This window comes from Pongo pygmaeus, chromosome 23, assembly GCF_028885625.2.
Source record: "Pongo pygmaeus isolate AG05252 chromosome 23, NHGRI_mPonPyg2-v2.0_pri, whole genome shotgun sequence".
Classification (NCBI taxonomy): domain Eukaryota; kingdom Metazoa; phylum Chordata; class Mammalia; order Primates; family Hominidae; genus Pongo; species Pongo pygmaeus.
The window spans coordinates 27,292,044-27,311,406 of NC_085931.1; the positions used below are offsets into that span (position 1 = coordinate 27,292,044).

The window sequence follows — 19,363 nt, forward strand, 5'->3', positions numbered from 1 at the left end:
GTGGTGAGTTTTTCCTCTGTGCTTGCTAATCTTTCTGCAGGGCCCACCTCACCTACCAACGAACTGCACAAAGGGAAGCAATGATTCTGTTTCCTTCCTGAGCATTCTGTGTCCACATCACTTCAATCTCTGTCTCTGTCTTCAAATCACCTTCTCTTCTGCAGTCTTTGTTAAATGTCTGCCTATCTCTATCTTATAAGGACAATCGTGATGTCCTTATAAGATAGAGATAGGCAGACATTTTAACAAAGCCTTTTTATTGACCCACCTGGACCAGGGCCCATCTGGTCAACACAGGATAATCTGCCCATTTCATAATCCTTAACTTTCATGTCCGATTAAATTCTGATGAGAAATTAAAATGGCCTAAAAACTTCATCCTGAAGGAAACATTCATATTTAATGCACAGGAACTGCAGATGAAGCCTGAGTTCTCCCTCCTCATCAGAGAGTTGGAAAAGCAGGAGGAAGAGGAGCAAAGCTGGGTCCCTGCCTCCACGAGGGCCTCCTAAGGCTGCTCCTGCTCACAGAGGGTAGGGAAGTTGGATGAGTCAGCTTGCGCTGCCACACCACAAACACTGATCTAGATGACATAAACCACAGAATTTAATTTTCATGTTTCGCATTTCTGGTGCCCAGATCAATGTCCAGCACGGTTCGCTTTCTGGTAAAGACCTTCTTCCTGGTTTGCAGATGCCACCTGGGCTATGGCCTGATAAATATCTGTATATGTTTTGCCATGCAACTTTTAAACATAACAGAAATGACACATTGGAATCTTAATTGTACTTACTACGGAATCCATTATCTTAAAATAAATAATCTCAAGTATAATTTAAGCCCTTAGCCTGCATCAGGATCTTGTTCTATTAATTCAATCAGTCTTATGTGTGTCTACACCGTATTATCACATGTAACGGACGTCACTCATTACTCGGATTCATATAAATGTATTTGGCAGAAAAATCAGATCATGGATGCAGATCAGTGGCAACACAAGTGAAATACATGTTAGAAATGACTCGTTTGGAAATAGTTTTCTACGTGTTAACACTTGGTCATATTGGGAAATTGCCATCTTCCTACTTTCGAAACTTTCTCTCTCATTTACCCCTCACATGAAACTGCCCTCTCTAGCATTATGGTGGAGAAAGCACTATTGCTTTTTTAACAGAAAGCATTTCTGTTAGGTTTAAAAGTTGCATGGCAAAATGTATATAGATATTTATCACACCGTAGCCCTCAAATTAAAAAAGCAGATAAATTTAGTGCACTCTTGTCAATGCAATCTATTAAAAGAGAAGATTCAAATATATTTTCAGGAAAAAATAGTGTCATGCAAAAATAATGCATTTTTTCATTTTTTAAATCATTTTCTTATGACAACATAGAACTAAATATTTCTTCTCTAAAATACTATGTCTGTAAAATAATTTTAAAATTCTAAGAATTTAAGAAGGACATAAAAATCACATATAATTCTGCATTTTTCCTGTGGTACATTACATAAACTTTATGTTTTACATCTGAATTATGTTGTTTATTTTCAAAGTCCACTTTTGGGATTGCAAGACCTCCATTTTTCTATCAGCAAAAGGTAACTGAGGCATGTCAAACTATTTTGGTACTATTATCGTATATTTGACATGGATTTTAAAAATCTGTCAGTGGGAAAAAATCAAATAGTTTGTCTATTTATTCCGAGCCATACTTCCCTGACAGCGGGTGTGCGATGCTTTCTCATCATAATACTACGCAGGGCCCGAGCCACACTTCCCTGACAGCGGGTGTATGATGCTTTCTCATCATAATACTACGCAGGGCCCGAGCCACACTTCCCTGACAGCGGGTGTACGATGCTTTCTCATCATAATACTACGCAGGGCCCGAGCCACACTTCCCTGACAGCGGGTGTATGATGCTTTCTCATCATAATACTACGCAGGGCCCGAGCCACACTTCCCTGACAGCGGGTGTACGATGCTTTCTCATCATAATACTACGCAGGGCCCGAGCCACACTTCCCTGACAGCGGGTGTGCGATGCTTTCTCATCATAATACTACGCGGGTGTACAATGCTTTCTCATCATAATACTACACGGGTGTACGATGCTTTCTCATCATAATACTACGCGGGTGTACGATGCTTTCTCATCATAATACTACGCGGGTGTACGATGCTTTCTCATCATAATACTACGCGGGTGTACGATGCTTTCTCATCATAATACTACGCAGGGCAGCTTCATGTGAGTGCTAAAGGAGAGAGAAAGTTTGCAAAGTGGAAAGATAGCAATTTCCCAGCAGGACCAAATGTTATCATGTGTAAAACTATTCCCAAACCAGTCGTTTCTAACATGTATTTCACTTGAGTTACCACTAACCTGCTTCCATGATCTGATTGTTCTGCCAAATAAATGGACTCGAAAAATGTGGGCAAGAGAGGGAGGATGAGGATGAGTTTTCATTTGCTCTTGCTTCATTAGAGCTTGTTGTTCCCAGAGCACATGGCCACATGTGACAGCTGATGGAGCCTTAACATGTGGGACTGAGGTGCAACTGAGGCTCTCATGGGCCATAGTCCTCAGCAGCAAACTCTGCCCTGAATTCTCCAAGAACCTCCTGTTCTGCAGACCCAGAGACCCTGCTGAGCTGCTCTCCAGACAAGCAGTGCATGTGAGCAGCTGGGATGCCACAGGAGGGAGGTTTCTTTTGGGGGCTGTACCACTGTGGGAGGAGTTTGTAGAGCTTGCATGCAGTAATAAACCCCAACATCCTCAGCCTCCACCCGGCTGATTTTCAGCGTGAAATCAGTGCCTGGCCCACTGCCATTGAACCTGTCTGGGACTGCAGAGGCCCGGTTCGAAACCAAATAGATCAGGAGCTGTAGAGACTGGCCTGGCTTCTGCAGGTACCAAACAAATAGGTTTATTCCCCCCTGTGTACAAGGCTCTGACTAGACCTGCAGAAGGAGATGGAGGCCAGCTATCCAGGGGTGACGAGCAGGGAGAGTGGAGTTTGGGTCATCATAATATCCCCACTGGACCCTGAAATAACATGAAAGAAGTGTAAGGTTATATAAACGTTACACTATGAGCAACTTTCATGATTTCCCTTATGATATTCATTTACAGTTACATATTTTTTCAAGTTTTGATTTATATCATCAAAAGTAGACTTTCTAAAATGAATGCACAATTTACTAGCCAGTACGAAACTCTACTTTCAAGATCTTAACCAGAGCACTGGTCATAGTTCCTGGAAGGAGAATCCTGGTTATTCATAAGGCAAGAATATGAATTCTCTTTCCTGCAGCATAGACCACGTGCCTCTAACACATGTTTGAAATAAATATAGGAAGCTGTGGAGACCCCAGATCTCACCCTCCCACCCCATTTTCCCACCTCATCTTATTTCTATCCTTACCAGGGACCGAGAGCATTAGCAGCCCCAGGAGCTGAGCAGGGAGCCTCATTGTGAGATGGTGAACTGAGGAGTCCTGATCAGTCAAGGCAAGGTTAGAGCTGAGCTTTTATCTCAGACTCACAAGGGAAGGTCTTCCCTAGGGGACAACATACGAATCCCCTGGTGGGTGTAGTGGAGTGGAAAGAGTCAAGGGAAGGGTGAAGGGTCCTTTCTTGTGAGAAAAGTTCCTTAAATGTCTTCTCTGTTTGGAGGGAAACCAACAGAGATAAAATCTATGCTGCATGAGTAGGATAAATTCCCTGTCCCTTTTGTCTCCTCTCTTAGATTTCCTGTTTCTTAGCACTTCCCAGGGGCATTTTTCACTTCTCCTTACTAAGGCTGAGATTCCATAGGTAATTGATAATTCTTCTTTCTTTTTTTGTATTTGTTTAAGTCCAGAATTGGCTTTTTCAGTTTTTTTTCTTGAGGTAATACACACACCCAGTAAACACCTGAAATGTTAAATATGCAACTAAGTTTTCTGTATGTTCTCCATCCCGATTAATCTCTAGAATATTTCAAATTCTCCAGATTCATCCCTCATGCACCTTCCCAGGCAACAGCTGCTCCCCAATTTCAATCAAGGTAACTGGAATTCACATATTCATCACAAAAATTGAAGGAAACACTTTTTTATTTTTGTTTTTTCCTTGCTTCTTCCTCTTTACTGTTTCTGAAATCTTCATTTATTTCTGTGCATTCAGATTACCATCTGCTGTCATTTCCTGTGATTCTGAAAAATTTCCTCTTGAATATCTTATAGAATATATCTGCAAGTAAACATTTCTCTTCATTTTGTTCATAAAGAAGTGTTTGTACTTTACCTTTATTTTTGAAGCATATCTTCACTGGATATTGAATCCTTGGGCGAGTCCCTTCCACCCAGCATGTAAATATGTAATCTCACTGTCTTCTGCCTCTATTGGTCCCATGAACAGTTAACCAAGTGTTTTGTTACTGTTTCTCTGGTATAAGAAACCAGTATTTTCTTGATACATTTGAGATTTTCACTTTGTATGTGATTCTGCATTTTAACTACAATCTGTATAATGATGCATGTCTTGATGTTTATCCTGGATAAGTTTCAATTTTTTTGATCTCATAGACTAATGTGTCTCATTACCCTTGACACATTTGCCAAAATTTCTCAGGTCTCTCAGGTGTGCCACCTCCCAGAGATGCTCTCTGTGTGGTTATTCTCTGCAATTCACTCTACTATGTTGCTGTACATTCTCTTTTTACGTTATGTCCTAGGTAATTTCCGGAGCAGCCTCAGGCCAGTCTCTGGAGTGTGGGTGCACTTGTAGTGACAGCAGCTCTGGGCCTGGGCCTGGGCCTGGGCTGGTCCACATGGAAGTGGCTCAGGGTCTGAGTTGCCAACACAGGATGAGGTCCTGGAGCCTGGGTTGGGATGATGCAGAGTTGGGGCTGGGAGGCGGCCGCACAACAGTGGCTGTTTCTTGGGAAGATGTGGAGGGAAGGTCGCAGTATCTTCCTCTCTGTGGTGATGTACATGCCCATGGCTGCAGATTTTTTTAGTGCCAAAATCACCAGTGTCCTCTTTGGAGCAGGCTGTTGTGATCCTTATTAATGAACACTAAGGGGCCTTCATTAGGAAAGCTGTAGAGTGGAGCTGCCTTGGGGGATACTGAGGTCCTCAGCTGCGAAGGCTGCAGGGTCCTCCACAGAGCAGGCCACGGGGACTGCAGTGGCCCTGCCTCCTGGCTGGTAACACTTGCCTCCTGCTTCTTTGCCCCTGGCTGCCTCAAAACTCTCAGATGTGCCATCTCCCAGCCATCCTTTCTGTATGGTTACTCTGGGCTTTTCTCCCATTGTGTTCCTGCACTTCTTTAATTGGATTCTGGAGCACTCCAAGGGCTGTTTTCTTTCTTGGATAGCTGTCTAATTGTTGGTTTTGCTATTTTGTGTGTGTTTATGTGGTTTTTTTTGGGGGGGGGGGCCAGATGAAGGCTGGAATCAATGTGAAGCCACTTTTCTTAGGCATTATTAATCTTATTAATCTTATCATGAGTGCAGAGCCCTCATGAGCTAATCACCAAAGAATCCAATGTCTAATACTGTTGCCTTGAAAATTCAGTTTCAACAGGAACTTTGGAGGGGACACAATCAGACCATAGCAGTGATTTAGTAGAAAAAAGATATGATAACTGAATTATATTGGATCAATTGGATATCCATATGACATCAAAATTAATCTTATCCTGCACATTTTACCTCTATATTGATACGCATATTAATTGTAAATCATAACCTGAAATGTAAAGTCATAAGTATAAAGCTTTTAAACAATACCATAAAAAGATATTTTATGACTATACATGTAAAAAAAGATTTTGTATAGAAGATACACAAAGCACTAAGCACAAAAAAAATTAATCAATTAGTTCTCCACTGAAAACTCAAAAAGCCAGAATGGTTTCTTTCTGCCAAATGACTACATCACCTCTTCATCAAGGGTTCACATCCGGGCTGAACCTGAGATGGCTGAAATGACAGAAGTAGAATTTATAATAGGAATAGGAATAAAATTCATTGAGTTGCAGGAGTATGTTGTAACCCAACTCAAGAAAGCTAAAAATAATGAAAAAAAATTTCAGCAGATGACAGAAAAAATAGCCAGTACAGAGAAGCACATAACTAGCATGTTAGATCTGAAAAACACTACAGGAATTTCATAGTGTAATCACAAGTATTAATAGCACAACATACCATGTGGGGAAAAGAATCTCAGAGCTTGAACACTGACTAAGATAAGGTGAGCAGGCAGGAATATAGAAAAAATAATGAAAAGGAATAAACAAAACCTCCAAGAGATATTGGATTATGTAAAGAGACCCATTCTACAGCTGATTGGTATACCTGAAAGGGATGGGTCAAATGAAACAAACCTGGAGAATATATTTCAGGATATCATCTATGAAAAATTCCCCCACCTATCTAGAGAGGCCAACATTCAAATTCAGGAAATTTGGAGAACACAAAAGTAAGATAATCTACAAGAACATCATTTCCAAGACACATAATTGTCAGATTCTCCAAGGTGGGAATGAAAGCAAAAATTTTAAAGGCAGCTGGAGAGAAAGGCCAGCTCACCTACAAACAAAAGCCCATCAGACTAACAGTGGATCTCTAAGCAGAAATACTACAAACTGGAAGAAATTGTGGGTTAATATTCAACATTCTAAAAGAAAAGAAACTCCAACCCAGAATATTATGTCCAGCCAAACTAAGCTTCATAAGTGAAGAGAAATAAGATCCTTTTAAGACAAGCAAATGCTGAGGGAATACATCACCACCAAACCTGCCTTACAAGAGCTCCTGAAGGAAGCACTAAGTATGGAAAGGAAAGACCATTACCAGCCACTACAAAAACACACTGAAGTACTCAAACAAGTGACGCAATAAAGCAATCACATAAACAAGTCTGTGAAATAACCAGATGACATCATGATGACACGATCAAACCCACACATATTCATACTAACCTTAGAAGTAAATGGGCTAAGTGCTTCAATTAAAAGACACGGAGTGGAAAGTTGGAAAAAGAACTAAGACTCATTGGTATGCTGTTTTCGAGAGCCCCATCTCACATGCAATGATTCACATATGCTCAAAATAAAGGGATGGAGAAAAATCTACCAAGGAAATGGAAAACAGAAAAAAGAAGGGGTTACCGTTTCTGACAAAACAGACTTTAAACAAACAAGGATAAAAAAGAGACAAAGAAGTGAAAAATCTTTAGGCTTCAGGCAGCTGATGGTGATAGTAAAGTCTGTCTCCGATCCACGACCACTAAACCCCTCTAGGATGCTAGTGGCCCTGTTGGATGCACCTTAGATGAGGAACCAGGGAGCCTTTCCAGGTTTCTGCTGATACCAGGCTAAGGAGCTGCCAATGCTCTGACTGCACACACAGATGAGAGAGTCTCTTTTCCCTGAAGACAAAGACAAGGATTCAAGAGACTGCATCAATATAACTTCTCTGGAGGTACATGAGATTGGAATAAAACAGGAAAGTCACTCATATAAACTGCATCAAGCCCACAATCTTCATAGTATAGCCACAGTCACTAATCTACATGGAATTATAATTACTGTTCTTGCTCAGCAGGGATGCCAGGTCAGAGGAACCAACAAGGTTGAGAGAGTTTCAGTGTAGAGCCATCTCCTCTTCCCCTCACCTGGGAGCTAGAGTACAGGAGGCAGAGAAGCTGAGATGGGGCTTCCATGAGTCTCTCTGGTCCTAACTGAGCAGCTCTTGCCCTGAGTTCTGACCCAGGTATTGATATGGGCTCTGAACAGCAGCGTGGCTAGGAGGAACATGCAAAGAAGCATTGGAATTGCTGTGCTTCTAGCTGCAGAGACCACCTGCCTCCTCTTTTTTTCATTGAGAAGCCCCTGCCCAAGTGGTCAGATCAGAAAGGCTATTGGCTCAGCAAGAGGGTAGACCTTCTCCCTTCTGGACTCACAATTTAATCCCTGTCCTCCTACCTCACCAATTACCTAGGCTCAGACAGATGGTGTTTAGTACAAACCTCTTGAAAGAAAAAATAAAAATCTATGGTTTCCTTTTCTCTTTCTTCCCCTAACATGCCCAGTCATCTTCCTGGCTGCATGATTGTACCTGGCTGAAGTCATTGATCAGAAATTCATCTTCTATACACACTTTTCCTTTGCAGCTTAGACATCTTTTCTATGAGCCCTGAACATTTTCCATTATTTGGAATAACTAGTAAAGGACATCACTTTGTTAGGCCAAGCACTGTGGGTGCATGAGTGACCACAGCTGCAAAGATAAGCAGACTCCAGGCTCAGACTCATCATTGTGTGATTCCACTCTCTGCAGACAGACGATGGTGCTGTCCAGCTGGCCAGGAAAAATTGGGGGTGGTATTTTCTCTTCTCTAGAGCTCTCCATTCTGTACAACACAACCATTCACCCACACTCAGACTCTTTTCCCTTTAACAGTTTTGAAAACCTCTGTTCACACCACTGATGGAAACAAGAATCTTATCTGGGGTTTTCTTGTGTTCCTCAGAATTGTGAACATGTAGCGGTGAGCAAGGTTCCCCTGAACAGGCTGAGAAGCTCTTTAAATTATATTCCATTTAAAATTATTAATAACAATTGTGAAAATTTGTTTTCTTTCTTATCTAAACATCTAAGTAATGTACTCAGTTTTCTTTCTTAGCTAACAAAACTGAAATATCAATTATTTTACTCCTGATATAATCTGATATGTTTTGTCTTTTAAATGGAAAGTCAATTTTACTGTAGTTATGACTTGTGTAGTACATATATCATTATATAGTACATATATCATTATATATGTAATATAATCAATTGAGTACAATAATGTTATATTGCCATTATATGTTTTCAGGAAATAGAACCTAAAATATCACTTGAGAAAAGGATATAAGTTCTGAGAATTATAATTTTCCTTATTTCCTAAAGACTGAGTATGAAAAAGGAATAAAAAAAGGAAAAGGAAACATTTCCATATAACAAGCAGTTTAATCCACTCTTTACAATCTTCCCAGACTTCTAGACATACAGACTGCTGGGAAGAGTGCCCCCCACTGAGCACCTACTGTTTGCCAGGTACTCCCAATACACTGGGATACAGCAATGCAAATAATAGACAATGGCCCCGATCCCATGAAGCTTAAATTCCTCTAAAGGGAGTCAGCCTATAAAGTGTAAAATCATAAAGAAATAAATTATAAGGCAGAACATGAAAAACGCCTCCAGCAAAAGCATGGAGTAGGGTGTCCTATGAACACATTCAGAGAGATCATTAAGATGGGAAGTTCTAGGTTGTCTTTGGGAGTCAGGGAGGGAGCCCAAGAGGGGTCTGGAGAAAAGCATCACTGCTGAGGGACCAGTGAGTAGAGCTCCAAGGGTGGGACTGTGTGAGGCTCCTTTAGGGCAGAACCAGGAAACCAGAGAGTCGAGTCTGGAGTCCAGTGAGTCAGAGGACAGAACCATGAAAGCAGCTGCATAAGTAACAGGGAGAGTTCAGGGAAGATGGGGCCAGGTAGGCATTGGAAGGAATTGGCCTTTTACTCTGTGTGATGTGGAAACTTTTGTGAGATTTTGATCCTGGAGAAGCACTATTCATCTATTTAAAAGATCACTCTGGCTACTGAATTGGGAGTAGACTGCTGGTGGGTGAGGGGAGAAGCTGGGTGATCTGAGGAGAGCCTGGCCATGGTCTAAGATGAAGATGATGTTGGTTTCACTAGTGTGGAGCAGTGGGGGTGAAGGTGGGGAAATGGTGAGATTTGGGAAACATTTGAGTTCTGAGATTATTGGCTCCACCTCTGTTGGTTGCAAGGTGTTTTGTGGAATGTGTTGAGCATGCAATTCCTCTAAGTTCTCTTGTTTGTTTTTTTCATGGAGAATTTTTTCTCTGCCTTCTGGTGCTCAGGAAGAAGACTTCTGATTTCCTCTTAGGCGTCTGGTGAGTAACCAAGATTTTGCTCTAGTTCACATTCCCTTTCCCTCCTTGTTCACATCTCCTGAAAGAAGATGCCCACGTGCTCTCCACTACTAGGAGTCTCAACCTGCTATCCAAAGGCCTCAGTCTAATGTTTTCTCTTTTGCCTTCATATTATTTTCTTGTTTCCTTGTCATTATCTTAGGAGTCACATAAAGTAACATTTTTCTGTGATTCTTAGCTATTGAAAATGCCATTTTAATCACACTACTGACCTTAATATCTATTAATGAACTTCTCAAAGGTGTTAAGAGACAAAACCATGTGCTCAAATTGTTGCACAGGGACCACTCCACTCTCTAGCAGCAGTTCTGGGGCCTCTCACAGTGTCCCATCCAGGTAGCCCTGCAGAATCCCTGTCTTGTCACACTCCTCACTGACTTCTGTGAATCAGATTTTCTGAGTAGAATCCTGGCTTACAATTTGGATGTAATGCACCCCTTGGAGGCATTTCATGACCTCTCCTGCCTCACTATTTTCAGCTGAAGATGAGAATAAAACATACTTGTCATAAAAATAGTTCAGTTCATGACACATAAAAACCATTCAGCTGACTGCAGCTGCATGAGAAACCTCCCAACCAACCCACAGAATCACAACAAATAATAAATTGTTGTTTCACTCCTTTAAGTTTTGGAGTGTTCTGATATGCTGCAAGAAAATTGAAAAATTAATCTATCAATCCAGGGAAAGCACCTGTCTAGGAAACACCTTAGCTTCACACCCCTTTGCCTCTCCCTCTTTGTAGATTGGGTGTAAACATGAAGTAATAACTCTTCAATCTTCCCCTGTATCAACAGGCCAGAAATCACAGACTCTGAGAACAAAGACAACTGTAATATGGACCCTTCACACTCTCAGATTATGGCTTCTGCAGGAAGCAAGTGTCTTTGCATCAGGGCAGAATCTTCCATCCAGAATGGGTATTTTTGGTTGGGGACTTGTCACTGTAAGAAGCCAACTGAAGGGCTGCTGGCAGGAAAACACTCCAACTCCATGGATGGAGAGGGAGAAGCAAAAACCAGAAACTTCCCTGGAAACTGGAAGTGGTTCCAGCAGCCTGGGAAGAAGCCCCAAAGAGCAGCAGCCTAGGAGCCTCCTGGGATCTCTTGTTTGTCCTAGGTGATGGAAGTGCCTACATCTGTGCTGCTTCTGCAGGTGATAGAGACAAAGTCACCTCCAGATGCTGCTAGGGTCTCTGGAGATGGAGTTAGGATAGTCTGTCCCCTGCATCCTGCAAGGACACCCCATTCAGGCAGCACAATGAATTACTTCTCTCAAAGGATTTCTAGAAACCTGTCCTGTTCCTTAGAAGACCCTGTTATGCTTAAACATGACAGAAATTAGTACTCCTGGGCCCTCACATCTTTGCATTTGATCGGAATCAAGATAGAATTGGCTGGGGAGTGGTTCTCAGGACCAGGGCACCTATGAAAGGGGATACAAGCATGGTAGAGCCCACCCTGAGGGTCTAATGGTCAGGTCCATTCTTCACAGCCTGACCGGAACCACAGTGAGCTCTGAAGAGAGGTGGACATGGGGTGTGAGCAGGGACAGAGGCTCCATGGTCCTCAGAGAGGCTGGGAACAGGTTCAGGGCTGTATGCACCTCTGCCTCCTGGTTAGTCCCGGACTCGGTGCCTCAGTTTCCTAATGAGAGTTAAGGCAAATCACTTCTATATGTTACACTATAATTTCCAAAGCACATTTGAGCTCATTATCCCCATGTCAAGGGCTAAAGCCCCTGCATGGTCTGCAGTGGGAAATGCACTCACCCTGAAAGCCCATCACCAGGAGGCAGAGGAGCAGGGCCAGGAAGAGCATCTCGGAGTGTCCAGGGAGCCTGCTGCTTCTAGACCTAAGGGCAAGGGGAGTGTGGTTGGGCAGGTCGTTCCTGCCATGGCTCTGTATAAACGGGTTGCACATCCCAAGATTTAAATAAGCACAGGTTTCCTTGAAGTCAAGGCCTGACGACCTTAACCAGAGCCCCTCTCCAGGAGTCTCCCAGGGCAGGCATTGGACAAGAGACAGAGCACAGTTTACTACAAGGAGAGCTAGCACCAGAATTCCATGTAGGGAGAAAATCTTCTGGGTAAACCCCCAGATTGAGTTTTGTACACAGCAGGTGTCTGAGAGTCTAGGGGTCAGATCTCATTACTCCTGAGGAGGGTGGGATTTCCTAGTAGGAGGACAAATTAGATTTGCAGGACACAATCTAATTATGAAGAAAGGGGGAAGGTTGGAGTCAGAGATGGAAACTAATGGAAGAGAGGAGGAAGGGTCAGGGCAAGGAAAGATGTGACCCTTCCCCCAAGTCTGAAATAAAGCTGTTCAGAGATTTAAAGTCTTTGAGAAAGTTGCATTTTGTAAAAGAAACTGCAGAAGGGGCTGATTTTAAATTCCTTTTGCCGTATAAGGCTAATTTTATGGTTCCAGAGGGTAGAAGGTGAACATCTTTTCATGGGGGGATAGTAATTTACTCAGACTACCAAACCCCCTAATTGTCTGCCAACTGCCTTCCTTAAAGAAGAATCCAAAGTCTCACGGCTGGGAGAAGGGAGAACAGGGAGCAGCCAGCAGCTTTACAAAGCAAGAGAGCTGAAGGGCTCTGAGTCAGGGCCCTCTGGTCTGGGTGTTTCCTGGGCTGGAGGATTCTTCTCCTGCTGCTCTAATGTGGACCTCACAGTGTGGAGCTATTTGTTAGGGGCTCCTCTGATGTTGTGACCCAGAAGAAAGGAATTGCTATTTAATCAGAATCTATGAGAGACTGATAAAACAAATTAAATGTTTTTGACATTTTCTAAATTTCTCTACCCATTAGGAGAAGTATCAACAATTTGATGACACCTCCACTAATGAGGATTTGCCTATAGTCTTAGGTTGGGTTTCTAACGACAAGGATTCCCATGTGAGCACCATAGTTACAAGCTGCAGGAAACCCTGAGACTGAAGGCAGAAAGTGAGGCAGGGAAGAGATGATGGACAGTGAAAGGCCTGTCAGCCAGCAGCTACCCATGAGGACCACAAGAGCTGAAGCCCACATGGAAACATAAGAGAATGCCTCCGGGCTATTCCACCTGAGAGGTGAGGGAGTTGGGGTATTTATACACCTCACCTGTTCTCACTGATTGAGGGCTGTTCTAGGTGATGCTCATTTCAGGCCCTGAGATCTGCCACATGTGCAGGCAGAGCTGCTTCCCCAGCTTCAGAGACAGCAGGGAGGCACAGACATGGCCATGAGGGGTCAGCAGAAGTACAGTGAATGAAAAAGGCTGCGGGAAAAGTCAAAGAGGGCAACGTCCATAAAGAAAAGGTGTGATTGTTAAATCTGGATCATCTGCATGTGCTAGTTCCCTCTGGAATAAGATGCTGGCTGTTCAATTGTAAGCAAATGCTACAGAATTCAGGCAGGCCCTCCAAGCAGAGCATCAGCAGCCCTGAACCTGGGCTTCCCAGACATGTCTGAAGACCACATGATTGGCAATTACACCTTCTGTGGAAGATGCACTCTGGATTCTTGAGGAGATCCAAATAATCTTTCTCTTGTAGTATTTGCATCTTTGACTACCATGCCCCCAAGCCTTTTAAAAGCTGTTGTTTAGACTCTCATTCCCTATATTTAGAAAAATAATCCTACTTGGAATTTCAAGAGTGGCTTATTCTTTGAGATATTAATTCCAACTGACACCATAACTCAGACTCCTCAGGTGTAATAATCTCTTCTTAATGAAATCAGGAGAGACATTGCCATGTCTGTGCTACTGGGGATGAGGAGAAGGAAAGACTGTTAAGGTATACAGGAGACGTCATAGACCCTTCTACCAAAACTTTCCAATGACCTTCAAAGTTTGACTGCAATTTGAGAATTGCTCTCAGCAGATGAGGGCACCAGGAGGAGCAGCAGGGGCAGCCCAGCCTCACACATCTGCTTCGCTGTGTGGTTTATGTTATCACTTGCAACACAGTAGGAGGGTAACTGTAATGCTGTTGATAGTACTAAGTGGCCAAATCATCACGCTGCAGGCTGCTGATGGTGAGAGTGAAATCTGTCCCAGATTGACTGCCTCTGAACCAGGATGGGACCCCCGTCTGCAGTTTGGTTGCAGCATGAATTAGGAGAGTAGGGGCTTTCCCTGGTTTCTGCTGATACCAGACTAATTTATTGCTAATGCTGTGACTCGCCCGGCAGGTGATGGTGACTCTGTCTCCTACAGATGCAGACAGGGAGGATGGAGACTGGGTCATCTGGATATCATGTCTGGTACCTGAGGTTGGAAACATAAAAACAAACATCTACACAATCAACCATTTATAAGAAGCCCTCCCTGAAGAGCCAGGCTGTACTGAGCACACTGGCTGAGTAAATTCCTAGTGTTCTCCTTCCTTACCTGGCAGCCAGAGCACCAGAAGCCCCAGGAGCTGAGCAGGGGCCCTCATGTCCGTGCTGTGTCCTGACTGGGACTGACTCCTGCACAGGGTGTGACCAGCCTATTAAGAAGTATTCAGGGCAGGGGGCTGTGCTCTGGGAACATGCAAATCAGCAGGGTTGGAGCAGGCTGGGCATAGCTGCAGGGCTGGCTCATCTCAGTAACTCAGCATAGGAACAATGTCCCTAGGGTCCCAGGTCAAAGCAGGGCAGTACAGGTATCTCTGTAAATAACGTTTTCTTCCCGGGGACCACTTTGTAACAGAGCACATTTTTTGATACTTCTCAAAATTTGAAATACTGCTGAGTACCTGATGAAATAATATATTCCATTGGTGTACTGGGATTATTTAGGAGAATATTCTTCTCTGTAGGAAAATGATAGTAAAGTTTTAGAGGGTGTGATCATCGGGTATTCCATATACTCTAAAAGGGAAGGGGATACATTGTGGTATACTTACAACATTTCTGTGAGTGTGAAATTGTTTCTTCCCTTTAAAAAAAATTTATCAAGATAATGCTAAATATATTTCAGTATTCAAATACTTTCAGTATTTTGGAATGACTTTAATTCATTATTATTATTATCACTATCTGTTCAAGCAATTCCCTGCAGATGCACAAAGATGATACCCTCAACCTCAAAGCATGTATTGCTCACAGATCTACCATTATCCAAACCTATGTACCTCTTTAATGCCAGGGATTTTATGGAATGCATCTTATTTTTGGTTTCAGGGCCTCCATATTCTATTCCTGTTTCTGTCATTGGTTATTTCTTCCCAGGATTCATCAGCATGAAGGGCTGAGTAGTGATGCTAGACCTGATTACTTTAAAAATAAAAAAAGTCACTTGTTTCTTCCTCCAATTACAGAAGCATGAATTAGGATAAACTTGAAATTATCCAGGGATCAATTGTCTCCAAAAAAAAAGACTAATTCCATATTCCCTGAGTAATGGTCTGGGCTGCACTGCCCACTAGCATGTTCCTGGGGACTCAGGAGGAGCTCCTCTGGAGCCTGGATTCCTGGAGAGCAGGAGACGAGGAGAGCTTGGGAAAGACCAAGACAGTGAGTCCTCCCTCCTAGTGAGGGCAGCTGCTGCTCAGGGCATATCCCTGCATTGCACTATCAATGCCACTTTCCTCTTTTACTCTTTAGCAGTGAGGGAAGGTCATCCTAACCCAGGTGCCAGCCTCCTGTCCCACATCTAGGACAGAGAGTCTCCATCTCCTTTCCAGCAAATACCCATGTATATGGAGAAATCACTTGGATTTGGACAAAACTGAACACAGATTCGCATCCATTATATGTCACATCTTTAACAGGGGCCAAGGCATCTCAGCCTGGTGCAGTCGCAGAGGAAGTGGATTGAACTACATCAGCATCAGTGGGCTTCAGCCTGGGGTTCTGGGGAGTATTACTGATGCCTGACTAGGAGTGGTCAAATCACTGTAGTGGAGACTCTGCATACACCCTCCTGCTGCCTATTCAGGGGCCTGAACTTGGGGGAACGTACTAGTTTTGAGGGAAAAACGGAAACTTCCATTTATATATATATGTATATATATATGTGTGTGTATGTATGTGTGTATACATATAAATCTCCTGTTAGTTCTGTCCCTCTAGATGTCACTGGCTAATACAGGAAGTTTATTATAAAGTATTAACTCACACAATCACAAGGTCTCACAATAGGATGTCTGCAGGCTGTGGAGCAAGGAGAGCCAGCCAGAGTTCCAAAACTAAAGAACTAGGAGTCCATGTTCGAGGGCAGGAAGCATCCAGCACGGGAGAAAGATGTAGGCTGGGAGGCGAGGCCCATCTCTTTTCACATTTTTCTGCCTGCTTATAGTCTAGCTGTGTTGGTAGCTGATTGGATTGTGCCCACACAGATTAAAGGTGGGTCTGCCTTTCCCAGCCCACTGACTCACATGTTAATCTCCTTTGGCAACACCCTCACAGACACACCCAGGACCAATACTTTACCGCCTCGATCCAATCAAGTTGACACTCAGTATTAACCAGCACAAGCCCACCCCTTGTCACCTTGAACACATACACATCTCCTGAGATCATACATAATCTTAAAATAAAGACAATAATATGGTCATAATTACACCTAACATAACTATCCTTCCTACAGCCAGAAACGCACCAATCCCCAACCCAAATACTATTACATAAAGTGAACAATGCTTAAATGCTGATATGAAGTCAATAACTCTTATGTCACCTGATAAAGAAAAAGGAAATGAAATGAAGATATTTTCTTAGTACATGTGTATATATGCACAAAGATGTTTTTAAGAAAAGAAGAAAGAAATTCTCATGACAGTTCCAGTCCTCATTTCTGCAGCTGGTCACATGGTCATAGCTGGTATTGATTACTACCTTCTCCCATTATTCATTCTGTATTTCCTTTGCCTTTAGCAAGCACCTCAGCAGGTTGTGACCCCGGAGGGATCTGGACCATTTATGGTCTTACCTGGGTTGGGCTGTTGTAGTTTCCCATTGACCTTAATCAGAGTGCATGATAATCCCAAGAGACGCCCTAATGGATCTCCTGTATTCCACGCATACTCTTCCTCACTTCCGTTGTGGAGTAGTGGACTGACTTCATCTTGATAGTCTGGGTCACTCACCACAGCCAACACTGTAACTCCATTCTTAGCCTGTTGACTTAAAGGTAGGAGGAGCCCAAAATGCCCAGCTGGCCATCTTAACTTCCCATTTAATGGAATCGTTATTTTGTCTCTTGGTGGCAGCATTCCTCCCTCTGGAACTAAGATGTCTAGTAAATCAGGACGTAATGTCGCGGGAACAGAAAGCAAACATTTTGCTAGTGGATCATTAGGGGTGATGGTGAGTGGTTCCACTTTCACTTCCACCCCTTGATTCCTGGACCTGTAAATCCTGGCTATGGGAGAAACAGTACCATACATTGGGCGCTGATTCAGAGCCTACAAGGCCTTCTGGAGTACTTTGCCCCAGCCCTGCACAGTATTGTAATTTAGTTGGCATTGTAATTGTGACTTCAAAAGGCCATTCCACTGTTCTATCAATCCAGCTGTTTCAGGATGATGGGGAACATGGTAAGACCAGTGAATTCCATGAGCATGAGCCCACTGCCCCACTTCTTTACCTGTAAAGTGAGTGCTTGGTCAGAGGCAATACTGTATGGAATACTGTGATGGTGGATAAGGCATTCCGTGAGTCTATGAATGGTAGTCTTGGCAGAAGCATTGCGTGCAGGTAGGCAAACCCATATCTGGAGTAAGTGTCTATTCCAGTGAGGACAAACCTCTGCCCTTTCCTTGATGGAAGAGGTCTGATATAATCAACCTGCCACCAGGTAGCTGGCCGCTCACCCCAGGGAATGGTGCCATACAAAGGGCTCAGTGTTGGTCTCTGCTGCTGCTGGCAAATTGGGCACTCAGCAGTGGCCACAGACAGTTCAGCCTTGGTGAGTGGAAGTCCACGTTGCTGAATCCATGCATAGCCTCCATCCCTGCCACCATGGCCACTATGTTCATGGGCTCATTGGACGATGACAGGGGTGTCTCGGGAAAGAGGCTGAGTGGTATCCACGAACAGGTCATCTTATCCACTTGATTATCAAAATCCTCCTCTGCTGAGGTCACCCGTTGGTGAACACTCACATGGGATACAAATATCTTCACAGTTTTTGATGACTCAGAGAGGTCCATCTACATACCTCTTCCCCAAATTTGTCACCAGTTCTCCAATCATGCTTCTTCCAAGTCCCTCACCATCCAGCCAAACCATTGTCTACAGCCAATGAATCACTATATGAAAACACACCTGGTCATTTCTCCTTCCATGCAAAGTGCACAGCTAGGTGCACTGCTCAGTGTTCTGCCCACTGGGAAGATTTCCCTTCACCACTGTCCTTCAGAGATGTCCTGGAAAGGGGCTGTAGTGCTGCAGCTGACCGCTTTTGGTGGTGCCTGAATATCATGAAGAACCATCTGTGAACCAGGCCCTAGTCTTCTCTTCCTCCCTCAAGTGATCGTAGGGAGCTCCCCATGAGGCCATCGGTGCAGGCTGTGGGAGAGAAGGAAGGGTGGCGGGAGTAGAGACCATGAGCATTTCAGCCACTTCCTCACATAACTTCCTTGTGCCCTCAGGACTTACTCGAGCCGAGCCACATATATACCACTTTCATTTGATGATGGAATACAGCTATGCATGACCCACTTTATGGCTAGATGGGTCAGAAAGCACCCACTTCATGATGGGCAGTTCAGGTCGCATGGTGACTTGTTGACCCATAGTCAAATGATCAGTTTCCATCAAAGCCCAGTAACAGGCCAAGAGCTGTCTCTCAAAAGGAGAGTAGTTTATCTGCAGAAGATGGCAGGGTCTTGCTCCAAAATCCTAGAGGCCCCCACGGTGATTCACATATGGGGGTCTGCCAAAGGCTCAGAACAGCATTTCTATCTGCCACGGACACCTCAAGCACCATTGGATCTGGTGGGTCATATGTCCCAAGTGGCAGAGTGGCTTGCACAGCAGCCTGGACCTATTGCAGAGCCTTCTCTTTTTCTGAACCCCAATGAATATGGGCAACCTTTTGTGTCACGCAATAAATGGGCGGGAGTAACACTCAAATGAGGAATGTGTTGCCTCCAAAATCTAAATAGGCCCACTAGGTGTTGTGCCGCTTTCTTGGTTGTAAGAGGAGCCAAATGCAGCAGCTTGTTCTTCACCTTAGAAGGAATATCTCGACAGACCCCACACCACTGGACTCCTAGCAATTTTACTGAGGTAGAAGATCCCTAAATTTTAGTCAGATTTATTTCCCATCCTCTGGCACACAAATATCTCACCAGTAAGTCTAGTGTGTTTGCTATTTCTTGCTCACAGGATCCAACCAGCATAATGTCATTAATGGTATGGACCAGTGTGATATCTTGTGGAAGAGA

The 19,363-nt window shown here is 43.6% G+C and overlaps 1 pseudogene and 1 gene segment (V, D, J or C); both read right to left on the bottom strand.

Annotated features, from left to right (window-relative positions):
- Nucleotides 1-640: 640 nt before the first annotated feature.
- Nucleotides 641-3,476, bottom strand: LOC134739366 (immunoglobulin kappa variable 2-28-like; annotated as a pseudogene).
- Nucleotides 3,477-13,984: 10,508 nt separating this feature from the next.
- On the bottom strand, nucleotides 13,985-14,782 carry LOC129023671 (immunoglobulin kappa variable 1-27-like). The segment is given in 2 exon segments: nucleotides 13,985-14,253; nucleotides 14,377-14,782. Coding segments are annotated over 2 exon segments (318 nt in total).
- Nucleotides 14,783-19,363: the final 4,581 nt, after the last annotated feature.